Genomic DNA, 12,565 nt, shown 5'->3' on the forward strand with positions numbered 1-12,565 from the left:
CTAACCTCAAAACTTCAACCATGGATATCTCTATAACCATGGGGTTTTGAGGTGTGACAGTGTTACCTTGTATAGATTCCCCTACACCCTCCGCCCTCCACACCCAAAAACCCCATAATTCGGTTTTTCTTAGTCTAGATCTTAGCCTGGATCTTTAATTGTACAATAAAAACAAAAAGTGAAACATTGACAAATTTAAGACAGTAAAACATTAATTAAATTAATTAATGTAGTCCATTAAAGTTAATATATTATATCCTCTGAAAAAGAATTTTGCATTATTAACTTTAAAATAAGATGCATAATGTCGAGAATATTTGTCTATTTTTTTATTTTAAAGTAAAAGATTATTTTACAAAGTAAATGATGATAAACATAAAATAAAAGAACAAGTGTGTGAAATATTGTTCTCTTATGTAAGAATATTCTTTTTATTGAAATAAATGATTTATAGTTATATAATCCTACTTCTAGAACTATTATTTAGCAACACCTCTTTTGTACTTTTTCTACAACATATATTTAATGTTTGGGTTTATGTTTATGTTTTTTCTCCTTCTTTTTTTCTAGTTTCTCCAATTTTCTGTAAAATAAGCAATGTTAAGTTAAATATCTATCTTATTTATTCTAGTGTCACAATGTTAGTTATCATATTATTGGTTAGGTCTGAAAATCGGCTAACATCTATTTTTCATAACCCTAAGTTATAAAGGGTTATGGGGTTTAGGGGACTAATAACATATATGGCAAAACAATGTTTGTGGGGTCAGCTAGTATAAGAATCGGCTAACATCTTTTTTAAATACCCCTAAGTTATAAAGGGTTATGGGGTTAAGGGGGCTAATAACATATATATGGCAAAACAATGTTTGCGGGGTCAACTAGTACATATATATGTGTTGTATTGTTTACTTACTTTAATAGCTTTTTCTTTTGTTTCTTTGTTAGCTGGCTAATAAGATCAGTTTCAGTAAGTGATGAGTCAGTATCAAGAACTCTATTAGCTGCAAGAGGCATAGCTCCCGCCTTCATCACAAGACCTGTCTCTCTCATTTGTTGCATCAATGTAGGAACATCGGGTTTTTCTTCTTCTTCTTCTTCAGGAGCAGAAGCTGAGGCTTGAAGAGCTCTTGCTTCGCTCATTGACAGAGAATACATCGAACATTCTTTATCTGTAATTAAAAATTATATTATAACAATAATCAATAAAAAATTATATTTTAATCATAAATATATATAAACACATACTTTTATTATACAAAAAATACTTAAAATGTTTGGTAACATCAACTGGTTTAATAAATGAATAAATAATAATAAACATTGTGCATTTTTGCCCTTGATCTATTTTCAAAATTGTAATACCAAAAATATCTGTCTACCCAGTAAGAAGTTATGAGTTTTTTTGGTTTGAGGGGAAGTGAGAGTCAACACGCACTAGTGTATTTTTCGTTATTTGGTGGAAATTTTTGTGTTTACTGTTATATTTTGTGTACTGTGCCGGTTTGTTTTGTATAGTAGTGCTGTTTTTTTTTGTGTAATAAGTGGTAGTCCCTAATATGGATTGGGACGCTTCACCTCCTCCTGATGGGGGAGGTGGCGGCGTTGGAGGCAATAAAGGACGCTTATTAATGGATCCTGAACCCGAGTGTTAAGAAAGCCTCTCCTCCGTCTACCTCTGTGCAAGATGCGTATACTGATCCAGATTTCACAGGTATTAAAGTTGCTTATAATCAGGATAATAAAGGTCACTTTTCCGTTCATATCTCTAAATTGTTATCTGTGCAAAAACCTGGTCCATCTATTCGCTTTCTCAATTTTGCCCAGTTTCTTCATAAAAACTCCATAAATGGAATTGTTAACGGAGGCATTAAAAACCTAGGTAGAAATGGGATTTCTGTGGGTTTTTTGTCAGCTGATCTAGCAAATTTATTTGTCCATAATCCTCTTCTATCCGCAAATAATTACGCGGCTTCTATCCCACAATATCAAGTCACGAGGATTGGCGTGGTACGCTCTGTGCCCACTGAATGGTCTTTATCAGATATGGTCGAGGGAATAGAATACCCTCATAACTGCGGTAAAATCATCAAAGCTCGTCGCCTAAATAAAAAACGAATTACCGATTGGAAACCTGAATAGCTACCTACTACTACAGTTGCCTTAACCTTTCTCGGACAGAATTTATCTGAGAGAGTATTCTGTTTTCACGCATCCGTTTCTTTGCACCAATTACCGATCATCCAATGCTTTGCTTGTTGCCGTTTTGGTCATAGTAAGGGCCAGTGCCGTTCCACCCCCCGATGCTACAAATGTGCTCAACCTCACTCTGGCGAAACCTGTTCTGTCTCAGATGAAAATGTCCAGAGCATGAAAGGCAAAAACAAATCAAACTAATTATGACCAAAGAGAGTATTGGTTACACAGCGGCTTCATCATGTGTGCCTCATCTGCCCCGGCTATTCTATGCTGCAGCTTCTCAAGCGCCGCCTAGGCTAGAAGCCTTAACTACAGTCACTCACCGATCCCAAAGCTCTCCTATAGAGCTTTTTCCTCAAATCACTCATCAATCCCAAAGCTCTCCTACCATTCCCTCTACACCCCTTACCCGTACTAATTACCTCGTACCGTACCCTTTGCGCCCTTCTTATGATGAAGGAAAAGAAGGAGAAGAAGGAGAAGGGGGGGAGAAGAAGGAGAAGGGGGGGGGGGGAGGAGGAGGAGAAGGAGAAGAAGAAGAAGAAGAATTATTTATTAAATTTATTTCGCAGATCTTCTACCACTTTCCAAAATTAATTTGGCAGCGGAATTATTTAATAAAATTGCTTCTAATTTAAAAATACTTCAAGTACATTTTGTCTTCTAGGTGCACCACTTTTTGATGAAGCACAGGCACAAATATTCGTCACTAATTCCAAATTACATTTTTGTGCCGTTTGCGGTCGAAACACTTGGACCTTGGAGAAGCAGTGCTAAAAATTTTTTAAATGAGATAGCTCCTCGCCTTATTGCCTCCATTCAAATAAACGCTTCACACTCAAAGGCCCCCAGTATGGTTTTCTCCAGTGTTGGGGATCCAGAAACACACACAATACACAAGAACAAACGCCCAGACCACGACAAACATCTATATGGCCAATAGAAATATCTGTCGTAAGCGGGAATCGAACTCGCGACCGCCAGCGCAACAGTCACTTTTTTTACGTGGGGAACATCCTTCATGGATACCCTCTAGCGCGGGGGCGTCAGAGGGTTATGTCAGACTCCTACTGACCAACAAAACCACCACGTGTGAGCAGTCGTTCGCCTGGGTGCGGCTAGATGGGGTCGTGCTAGCATTCGCCACCTCGCCCCGAACTGTGACCGCTGCGCTAACGTGTCATCATATTTTCGCAATTCATTCAGCAAAGGGCAGGGAGGGGGCGATTACATACGCCGCCCGGCTCTTGCAGAGCGTCGTACCGACATGTACAAACCTGTTTACCACGGAAAATTGAACCGAATGATTCGGCCGAACATTTGGTTCGGTACATTTTGGACCAAATAGTCAGTCGTATTCGGTTAAACCTAAATTTGGTGCATCTCTAGAGGTAACAAACATAAAAAAATACAGTTGAATTGACAACCCCCTATTTTATTAAGAAAGTTCACCTGACCTGTGTTTATATGTCCCCATTTATGGCATTTAATACATCTGACATTTCTGACCAGAATACCAAATGGTTGGTCTCTGATTTCATTGTCGCCTTTGCAATAGCTTTCTCTAGGAGCATTATATTTGCGTTGCCACTCAAATTTGTATTCAGGTTCATTGTCTTCCCGTTCTCTCTCCTTTTTAACTCCTGGTGGAGGCTCATACATGAAATTTAAACTTAGTTTATCTTTACTGTCTTTACTCAATAGAGCTCTGAAAATAATATAAAATGTATTAATGTACTTATTATTAATTAGCCATGCTTTGCGGTTGCGGTGTTAATTTGAGGGAGAAAATTTACTACGATTTTATAATGGCAAAAGGACTAGTCAAAACGAAAATAATGTTTCAAGTCAACTCCGTAATTTCTGAAATTAGTGCTTTCAAAGAAACAAACTCTTCAGCTTTGTTTATTTGTATAAACAGATAAATAAACAAGTTTAATAATGTTTGCCGTCTTCAAAACTTACTTATTTTCATGTAATTCTTGCTCTTTCTCATACTGTACTCTTAATTCTTCTTGCTTTTTTTTATAAGCTTCTGTTTTCTGTTCTGCCATCCATACCTGGTTTGTAACAATTACAATAAATCATTCAGGTAGTGTAATGAGTCATATAAGACATTAGACATTAAAAAATTTTAAACTATTAATAAATTTTGAAGGTAGAAAACCAAACATGTTTTTAGAAATAGTAAAGTAATAATTACGATAACATTAGAAAGCTACTTTATAAATATATTTTTACCCGTTTCAAATTATCTCTAGACGCTGGATGGAAGAACTTTTTACACATATAATTATTGAATCCTTTCCCCATTTTGTTTTTGCTTTATTTTTGAATACAATTATCTGAATATTAGCACTTATACGTTGAACTCAATATTCTTAAAATATACATGAAATAATCACGACGAAACAGTATTTATCAGAGCTATTTGTTACGCAAACGACACCAAACAAAGAAACCAAAGAGTTTATAAGAATAAAACGGAAAATTGGATAGGTACTGGATACTGGTACGAAAGTAGTAAAGAGGTGTCACTTCATTATTTTTTTTTTTATTTATTGAGAGCCGGATTCGAGTCTTTCACGTGTCACTTCATTGACACAGTGCTGCCAACAAGTTTAATACAAAATTTGCTAAACTGCTGTTAAAAAAAAAAGCTAAGTGGTAATGCTAAAAAATATACTAATATTTTTCAAATAAACATCAAAACAAAATCTTTTTAAACATTTCTTAATCAATTACGATTTTTTTTCATTATTTTACGATCAAAATTTTACGATCTAATCTAATATGTTTCTAATACAATGTTAATATCTTGGTCTACTTCTGCAGCAGATTTACTTGTAAAAGTGGAATCCTCATTGTCAAGATTATAACTCTCCTTGGTACCTATAGAGCGCAGTACGCTATCTGGAACTGTGTGAAAAATAACAGCATTTCCCCACTCTCTTTAGGCAAAATCTGATGTATAAAAAGGATTTAAAAGTTTTTATCAACATACGGTTGCGAAGATTAATTTTAACAACATTCATCTCGCTGCAAACGCGTTCAATTTCTGCGTTAGAATATGGTAGCGATAATAAAGATAATGCCAATAGAGATAAATCTGCAAAGGGGTTATTGTCAGCTGCATCTTTGTAATCAGTTACTTCATTCCAGAATTCTACGGTGGAAGACGTACATTCCTATTTAATGTTTACTATGTTCCTCCATTGAGACATGAGCCTATCTATTATAGCTGCATCCACTGTGAATTCTTGGGTTATATCAATTATAAAAGGTTTTACTACTTGTAAAGTTTCTTTTACGAAAATAAGGATATTTGAGGGGTATAAAATCAAAGGCAGCTAAATCCACTTTTTGTAATTTTTGAGTTGTGAATGTCATTGTATGCGTCTAACAAATTGCTACTAGTTTCGACAATCTTTATGTATCAAAGGCAGCTAAATCGCTCACAAATCTCATTGGAAAAATCCATTTAATAACAAAGGTAGCTAAATCCAGGTTAGTGAGAATCAAACACAGCTAAAGTTGCAAACGACCAATAAGAGAGCTTCATTGTCCTTCATTCAAAATGGCCGTCCGCATACTGTCGAGCTCGAACGTGTCTTATTAAATTAATTCAAATTCATTGTTATTTTGGAAGCTTGAATAGAAAAACGTAGTGGAACACTTAATTAAAGGTATAATGGAGGTGCCTGTAACAGAAGCGTTACCGGGGAAGTCCAGAAAACGTCCAAAATTACCAGAGAAATGGAAAGCAAATTTGGCAAAAAAAGAGAGGTTAGTACTCGCTAGTGATGTGCTTCAATATTTTTGTTGTCGACATTTTGGAAGATAGTATTACCCGTTTGGTGAAGTTAAGTATTTTAAAAACCTATTTAGAGCTAAAAAATTCCACCCATGCCCAAGTTAAGTATGTAAGCTAGTAAAATCGAACGAGCAAAATTAAAGTAGATCCATACAATATTACCTCGTACTGCAAAAAACTATATAAAAACTTAAACTTTATAAAAATTTATGAGTAGGTACCTACCGATTATATAAAAAAATATCTGAGTATATACTATGTTATTCTGTAATTCATTATTTTTTCGACATGTAATTTCACTAACATCAAGAAATTAATCGAATCTAATCAATATTTAGCTACATTACTGGACCATTGGGTAGCCCAGAGTGGCCAGAGTATATCTGAATTATATTACCTATAGTGTTGACTCAAAGTATTTTTTACAGGTACTCATCGCACAGTTTACCGGAACCGATTACCTGTAATCACGACACAAAAACTTACCAGTGTAAGAAATTAAAAGTACGAGATCTACAAAAATTCCATGACAGGTTCTACGCAACACCATTGAAAGCTAAACAGGATGCATTAATACTAAAATGCTGTACTATAAAAAAAACATGTCGCAGGCGGCCTACAAAAAATGTCAGGAAATGCAGAGAATATACCATAAAGTATGCTATATATGCCCAAAAAAAAATTGTGCCAGTATGCCAACAAGTGTTTTTGAATACACTTGGAATAAAAAAATATCGTGTGCAGTTTGTGATGCAGAATTTCTTTACCACAGGAAAACTTCCTGACGAAAAAAGGGGTGGCGACCGTAAGACCCAGAAGTATGCCGCTAAAAGACAATCTGTCCGTGAATTTATAAAATCGTTGAAATGTGTCGAATCACATTATTGCCGAAGTTCAACGCAACAGCGTAAATATCTCCCAAGCGAGCTCAACATCAATAAATTGTATAAGTTATACAAGTCTCAAAACCCTGACAGTACTGTGAAATCTTCGTACTTCAGGTTTATCTTTAACGCAGATTTTAACCTGAGTTTCGGAACACCGAGAACCGATGTCTGTTCAAAATGTATTGAATTGAGTGAAAAAATTAAAACTGAAAATGATCAATCGGTAAAAGTTAACCTGATGACAGAAAAAAGAATACACAGACTTAAGGCACGCGCATTCTTTAACATGCTCAGAGAGAAAAAGGAAGGAATGGCAACGTTTTCTTTTGATTGCCAAAAGAACTTAGTTCTGCCTAAACTGCCGGATCAAAGTTGTTACTATAGCAGACAACTTTACCTGTATAACTTTGCAATGATTCGAGGATCTTCCAAAGATCCGTTAAATAAAGATACGTCGTTTGCCTATACATGGACCGAGAATGAATTTGCTAAAAGTGCAAATGAAATAGCTTCCGCCGTTTACGACCGATTAAATAAAAGCGACTTCACAAACGTCAGTCACATCCGTCTGATAGCAGATGGATGTGGAGGTCAGAATAAAAATAGCTCAATGCTAGCTATGTGCTGTCGATGGCTATTGGATAACAAATCTATTAACAAAATTGAGCTGGTATTTCCAGTTACCGGTCATTCATACATGCCTGCCGATAGAGTTTTTGGGAACATCGAAAAAGAAATACGGAAAAAAGAAGTTATCACATCGCCTTCGGAGTACATTGACATTATTGGCAAATACGCCACCATTACGGAACTGACAAGCGTACCCATTTACGACTGGAAAACATGCGTACTGCAAGTTTTGAAAACAACTGCTCAGTTTCATTTCAAAATATCGCAGTGCAAACGATTCATCTTAAAGAGGTCTAAAACCCGAGAAAATGTGTTGGTGCGTGGGGAAGTTTTCTATAACTCCGATACTGGAGTATCAAAGACCATCTGCAAAGCTGGCAAAACAACCGAGATGATAAAACCATCTATTATTACGAAAGGCGTGGTGGTGAAAAGCCTTAAATTACGAGATGTTAAGCAGCTATTAACAAAGCATTATGGCGAAAATTGGGCAGAACTGCAACAATTGCAGTTCTACACAAACGTGTTGAGTGTTCAAATCGATGAAGATGAAGAACCCACCGAAGAAATTGATTGTGAGATGGGCTCTCAAGACGAAGAGTGTGGTATACGGGTGTAAGTTAAAGATAAGGCAAAACTTTACTGAAACAAATTTTTTCATGAATAAAAAATTGTAATTTCATAATTAAAATGTGTTTGTTTATTGTTTTACTTCGCTTTAATGTCATAAACACCTTTTATTTCTTATAATAATACAACGACTTATTAGAATTAGTGATATAATTAAACATATAAATAAACTTATTTTATCTTTTGGTGTGTTTAATACATCACTATTTTTGTCACGTGACTGGATTATTATTAGAAACAAACCCAGCCATATCCACTTATGTCATAATCAAACTTAGCTAAATCCAAAAGTTGGTAACAAATACAGCTAACTCCATTTTAATTTATTCAACAGAAAAATAACCCGTAGCTGTGGTCTTTCAGTGTGCTATTCATCAAGTTCTAATTTCCCCACTACTTATTATGAGTTTTGTTCATACAATGTTGCCAGTTTGTGGTAAAAATAAAGCTTTTTTTTTTGTTTGTGAAAAATTATCGGAAATGGATTTAGCTGCCTTTGATTTTATACCCCTCATTTTCTCAAGTACTTTAAAACTGATTGGTTATCTAGATCGCAGTTTAGTTACAAGTTTCAAAGACAGGTTACAGGTGAAATCCAAGCAACGTTTACGTAAATTATTTGTTACTACTGGCTAAACGTACTTGTTCCTGTGATTTTATTTCAAAGGAATCCAAATAACTTTCTATATTTTACACAATTTTTAATATCATATTAAAAATCGACCGTTCCAGCGACCTCCACGTTCCAGAAACCTGGATCTCCCACTGACCGTGTCTATATTTATTTTGTCTAAAAAATATCGACTCTCGCAGCATCATCTCGAGAATTATTATTCGGTGGTTAGCTAGCACAGTGGCTAGTGGTCAGTTAGCATATAGCACATTTTCTTAGCATAATATAAATTAATAGTCATTTCGTAATGTTAAAGAAGTACAAGTTAATGTTATGAGTGCTTCAATTTTAACATACAAACTACTATCAATATTTATAACAAATTGTAAAAGTTCAAATGAAAAATTTATCTAATAAATATTTTTTAAATTCGTAGTGTGGTACAAATATGTCATTGGTTGGATAGTTGGAAAAAGTGAGACAGCAGCATCTTGTTGCAATATTCATTGGGACTTGAATGATAAACAGATAAATCAGCAATCTGTGGTGTATTCAGTGGTGTAATTGTGGTGTATCAGGGGTGTGAAACTCTCATACAATATCGTAATTCAAAAATATTCATACAAACTAACGCCATCTTTTGGACGAGGAGGGTGAGTTCGGGGTGATATATTAATGTGCCAAAAATAGATGGCAGTAGCAGCAGTAGAGTCGAGAATTTTTGCAAATATAATTAATTTAAATAATCAATCAAACATGTTTTGTACGATTCATAGGTATGAAAAAATATATTATAAAATATAAGTATATTTTAATTTATCTCCAATATTTTTTGCCGTGGCAATATTATTGAGGCCCATCGTGCGTTAGTCGGCCATATTTGAATTTTGAATCACTGTTTTTTTGTGTTTGTTCAGTGTTCGTTGTGATTTTAATTTTATTGTGTTATTCCCTACGTTTTGGCTTGTTTACGGACTTTTTGATGTTCTACGTGTTACGACATCATCTGGCTTGTTACTTGGACCCCGGACTGATTGCATGACTGATAACTTGACTCTTTATTACACGGATTACAATTTTTGCAGTTTGATTAAGTATTTTAAAATGCTGAAATCAGCTGAATTAAAATGTTATTTCAAATGTGATATTGATGGTGAGTATTCAAATTATTTAAAGAAACATTTCAAAGCAGTATTTAGACATTAAGTATTATACCAAGATTACTCTTTTCTTCTCTATTCGACTTAGTAAATTTTTTTATAAAAGAAGTAATTAATTTGTTTGGCATTTTAAAATTGGGTTAGCAAGAAAAACAGCCTATAAATCATTTGGCAAGCATACAAGGATTTTTTCAGTAATAATAAAATCAGGCTGCAAAATTTGTTCTTTATAAAATCATAATAATAGTAATTTAAACATAAGCAGGCAGCTTGTCTTATTATGTATCTGCAAAAAAAAAAACAGTCATACTGCAAAATAATTATTTGGTGGAGCAAGATTGATTGGCATTCATATTTAAATTTTGGTTAGCAATAAAAATAGATTACGTTTTGTTTTCAAATAATATCAGCAGTGTTCGTTAAAAGTGGGTGGGACGGTTATAAAAATAAAGCTATATATATGACACTATCCCATTATTACTAAATAGGGATCCCTTTCTTTCAAATTTTTGGTTTTCTAATTTAATTTTGCAGTTAGGTATTTTTTGGCATACTATTTAGGCATAATTATCTTAAAGGCCTATATTACCAGCACGTGGGTCACTAATTGCTGCTTTTACATATATTCAGCCGCAAAAAAAAATACTATAACTGTTCAGAGACAATAAAAAATGGAGACGGATTTAGAAATATTTGCTGACTGTATGTTGCTGCCCACTATACTAGCTAATCAGTAATATGTTTTTGCTAACAGTGATACAAATACTTTGCAAACTGTTTAAATCACACCCTTAATAAAATAGACGTAATAATTAACTCTTTTTATTCCTTTCATTGCATTTAGAATTCACTATTGTCTCTTTAGTATCACTTTTATGTATAAAGCAATATTTTAAGAATATTAAAATTTTTCAGGACCCTTACATCGCTTTTCCAAATGGGAATATCCTCATACAGAGAAGTTAAACCAATGAAAATTTTAAAATTTTGGTAGGAATGATCATGTTAAAAAACAAGCATTTGATTATTATAATAAAAGATGAAAATAAACAACAGTTTTATAAATTATATATGGTACTGGTGTTTTATTTTTAAACTCTCGATTTTCTGTTAATATTAGGTAAAATAGAATTAATTTGAAATCAAATTTTTAATACTTAACACAAAAAAATAGAAAATATTCTTAATGTATTATTCAAGTAATATACTGTATGTACTTTTCACACTATTTCCACCAATTTATTAATACAAACTGTTTATATTAATAAATAAGTGGAAAAAGTGTGAAAACTACATACAGTATATTACTTGAATAATAATTATTCTTCTGATTAATACTAAACAGCGCCATCTGTAGTATTATTATAGAAATAAAATTGTACGTGCACGCCATCTGTTGGTGGGGGAGGTCATGATACATCAATTTTTATTTCTGAGGCGTATCTATACTGATCTATACCAGTATATAAGTGTATAATCTATGCTATGGTGTATTCTGTATTGGCAACAGTACATTTTTGCGTTGCTCACGTTGAATTTATTGCGAGTACTTCTCTGTGCAGTTTGTCCTTTTGTTTGTAGTGGTCTACTTGAATATGTAATTCAGTTTTAAGAATTTACATTTAACTTTCTAGTGTTTATTAAAGTTATTTCCGTAACTAACACTACTATATCATTCTGTGTCAGGCACTTATCACTTGCTAACTAAACTAAGGTTTGAGTGTATAGCAATTTCAAATTAATGTATCATTTGAGATGTAATTTTAGATATGTTTGGTGTTTGTATTTTATCATTTAAGTATTGGGTAGCAATAGTCGTTGAGAGCGTCTCACACATCGATGCTCAGATGAACCGTAGTGGTTAATCCGGATTCGCGATCCACATTTGCTCATTGTCATCGTTGTGTTGCTTTATGTTTTAACACATTCATACTGTTTTATCGTGTTGGAGTATTTTTAGAACTCGACTGTGGTATTGAGTCTGATGTCTCTGTAAACATTATATGATTGTAAATACTTACGCTGTTTTTATTATGAGTAAATGAATTATTTAAGTGAGTTATTATTTGGATGAACAATTTCACTCGAATGTGATGAAAGTAACTTTGCTTATGAAGTGGAAAATTTTCAAGAGAAATAATAACATATTTATGGTAAGTAAAACCATTTTTAAATATATACCTACCCAATTAGTGGCTTGTTACTGATGATTTATAAAAATATGTCGCATATACTTAATATTGTTATGATGAAATATAATATATAAATTTAAAATGGATAGATCTTTAATTTAGTATATTTACAATTTAGTATTGCTGCTATTTAAAACTAGACAAACATGTGAATACAAATAGTTTTACATCACATAATAAACCCCCTATATGGATAGATGTATGAAGATGATAAGAAGTCTTAATCAAAAGAAGGTCTAAAATATATGTATATAATAACTTCTAACTGTATTAATAACTGACATTTTCCATATTGTAAGTAACTTGAGAAACCTTTAGAACTTGTAAATTAGTTAAAAAACTTCAATTGATTGCATATGATCTAATAAGATACTATTGGATCATAATACATCTTCACAACTGAAATTACTAAATAAATTATATCACTGTACAAATGTAAG

The 12,565-nt window shown here is 33.4% G+C and overlaps 1 protein-coding gene and 1 long non-coding RNA gene across 2 annotated transcripts; one reads left to right on the plus strand and one right to left on the minus strand.

The window, feature by feature from the left end:
* Positions 1-393: 393 nt before the first annotated feature.
* On the minus strand, positions 394-4,647 carry LOC123653584 (corepressor interacting with RBPJ 1). The gene is made up of 5 exons (XM_045589576.1): positions 4,441-4,647; positions 4,165-4,259; positions 3,657-3,907; positions 917-1,172; positions 394-583 (listed from the first exon to the last, which is right to left on the minus strand). Exons 1-5 carry the CDS (start codon positions 4,510-4,512, stop codon positions 523-525), a joined length of 735 nt encoding a protein of 244 aa, XP_045445532.1. The 5' UTR covers positions 4,513-4,647; the 3' UTR covers positions 394-522.
* Positions 4,648-11,422: 6,775 nt separating this feature from the next.
* Positions 11,423-11,991, plus strand: LOC123653587. The gene is made up of 2 exons (XR_006743123.1): positions 11,423-11,530; positions 11,894-11,991. It is a non-coding gene; the product is annotated as an uncharacterized LOC123653587 (long non-coding RNA).
* The last annotated feature ends 574 nt before the right edge of the window (positions 11,992-12,565 follow it).

Source organism: Melitaea cinxia, chromosome 5 (assembly GCF_905220565.1).
Source record: "Melitaea cinxia chromosome 5, ilMelCinx1.1, whole genome shotgun sequence".
NCBI lineage: Eukaryota > Metazoa > Arthropoda > Insecta > Lepidoptera > Nymphalidae > Melitaea > Melitaea cinxia.

Excerpts from the sequence above, each read along its gene's own strand:
- LOC123653584 (XM_045589576.1), bottom strand. The coding sequence starts at position 4,512 with ATGGGGAAAGGATTCAATAATTATATGTGTAAAAAGTTCTTCCATCCA. Across the intron at positions 4,260-4,440 it reads CTAGAGATAATTTGAAACGG|GTATGGATGGCAGAACAGAA; the intron begins GTAAAAATATAT and ends GTTACAAACCAG. Across the intron at positions 3,908-4,164 it reads CAAGAATTACATGAAAATAA|AGCTCTATTGAGTAAAGACA; the intron begins GTAAGTTTTGAA and ends TATTATTTTCAG.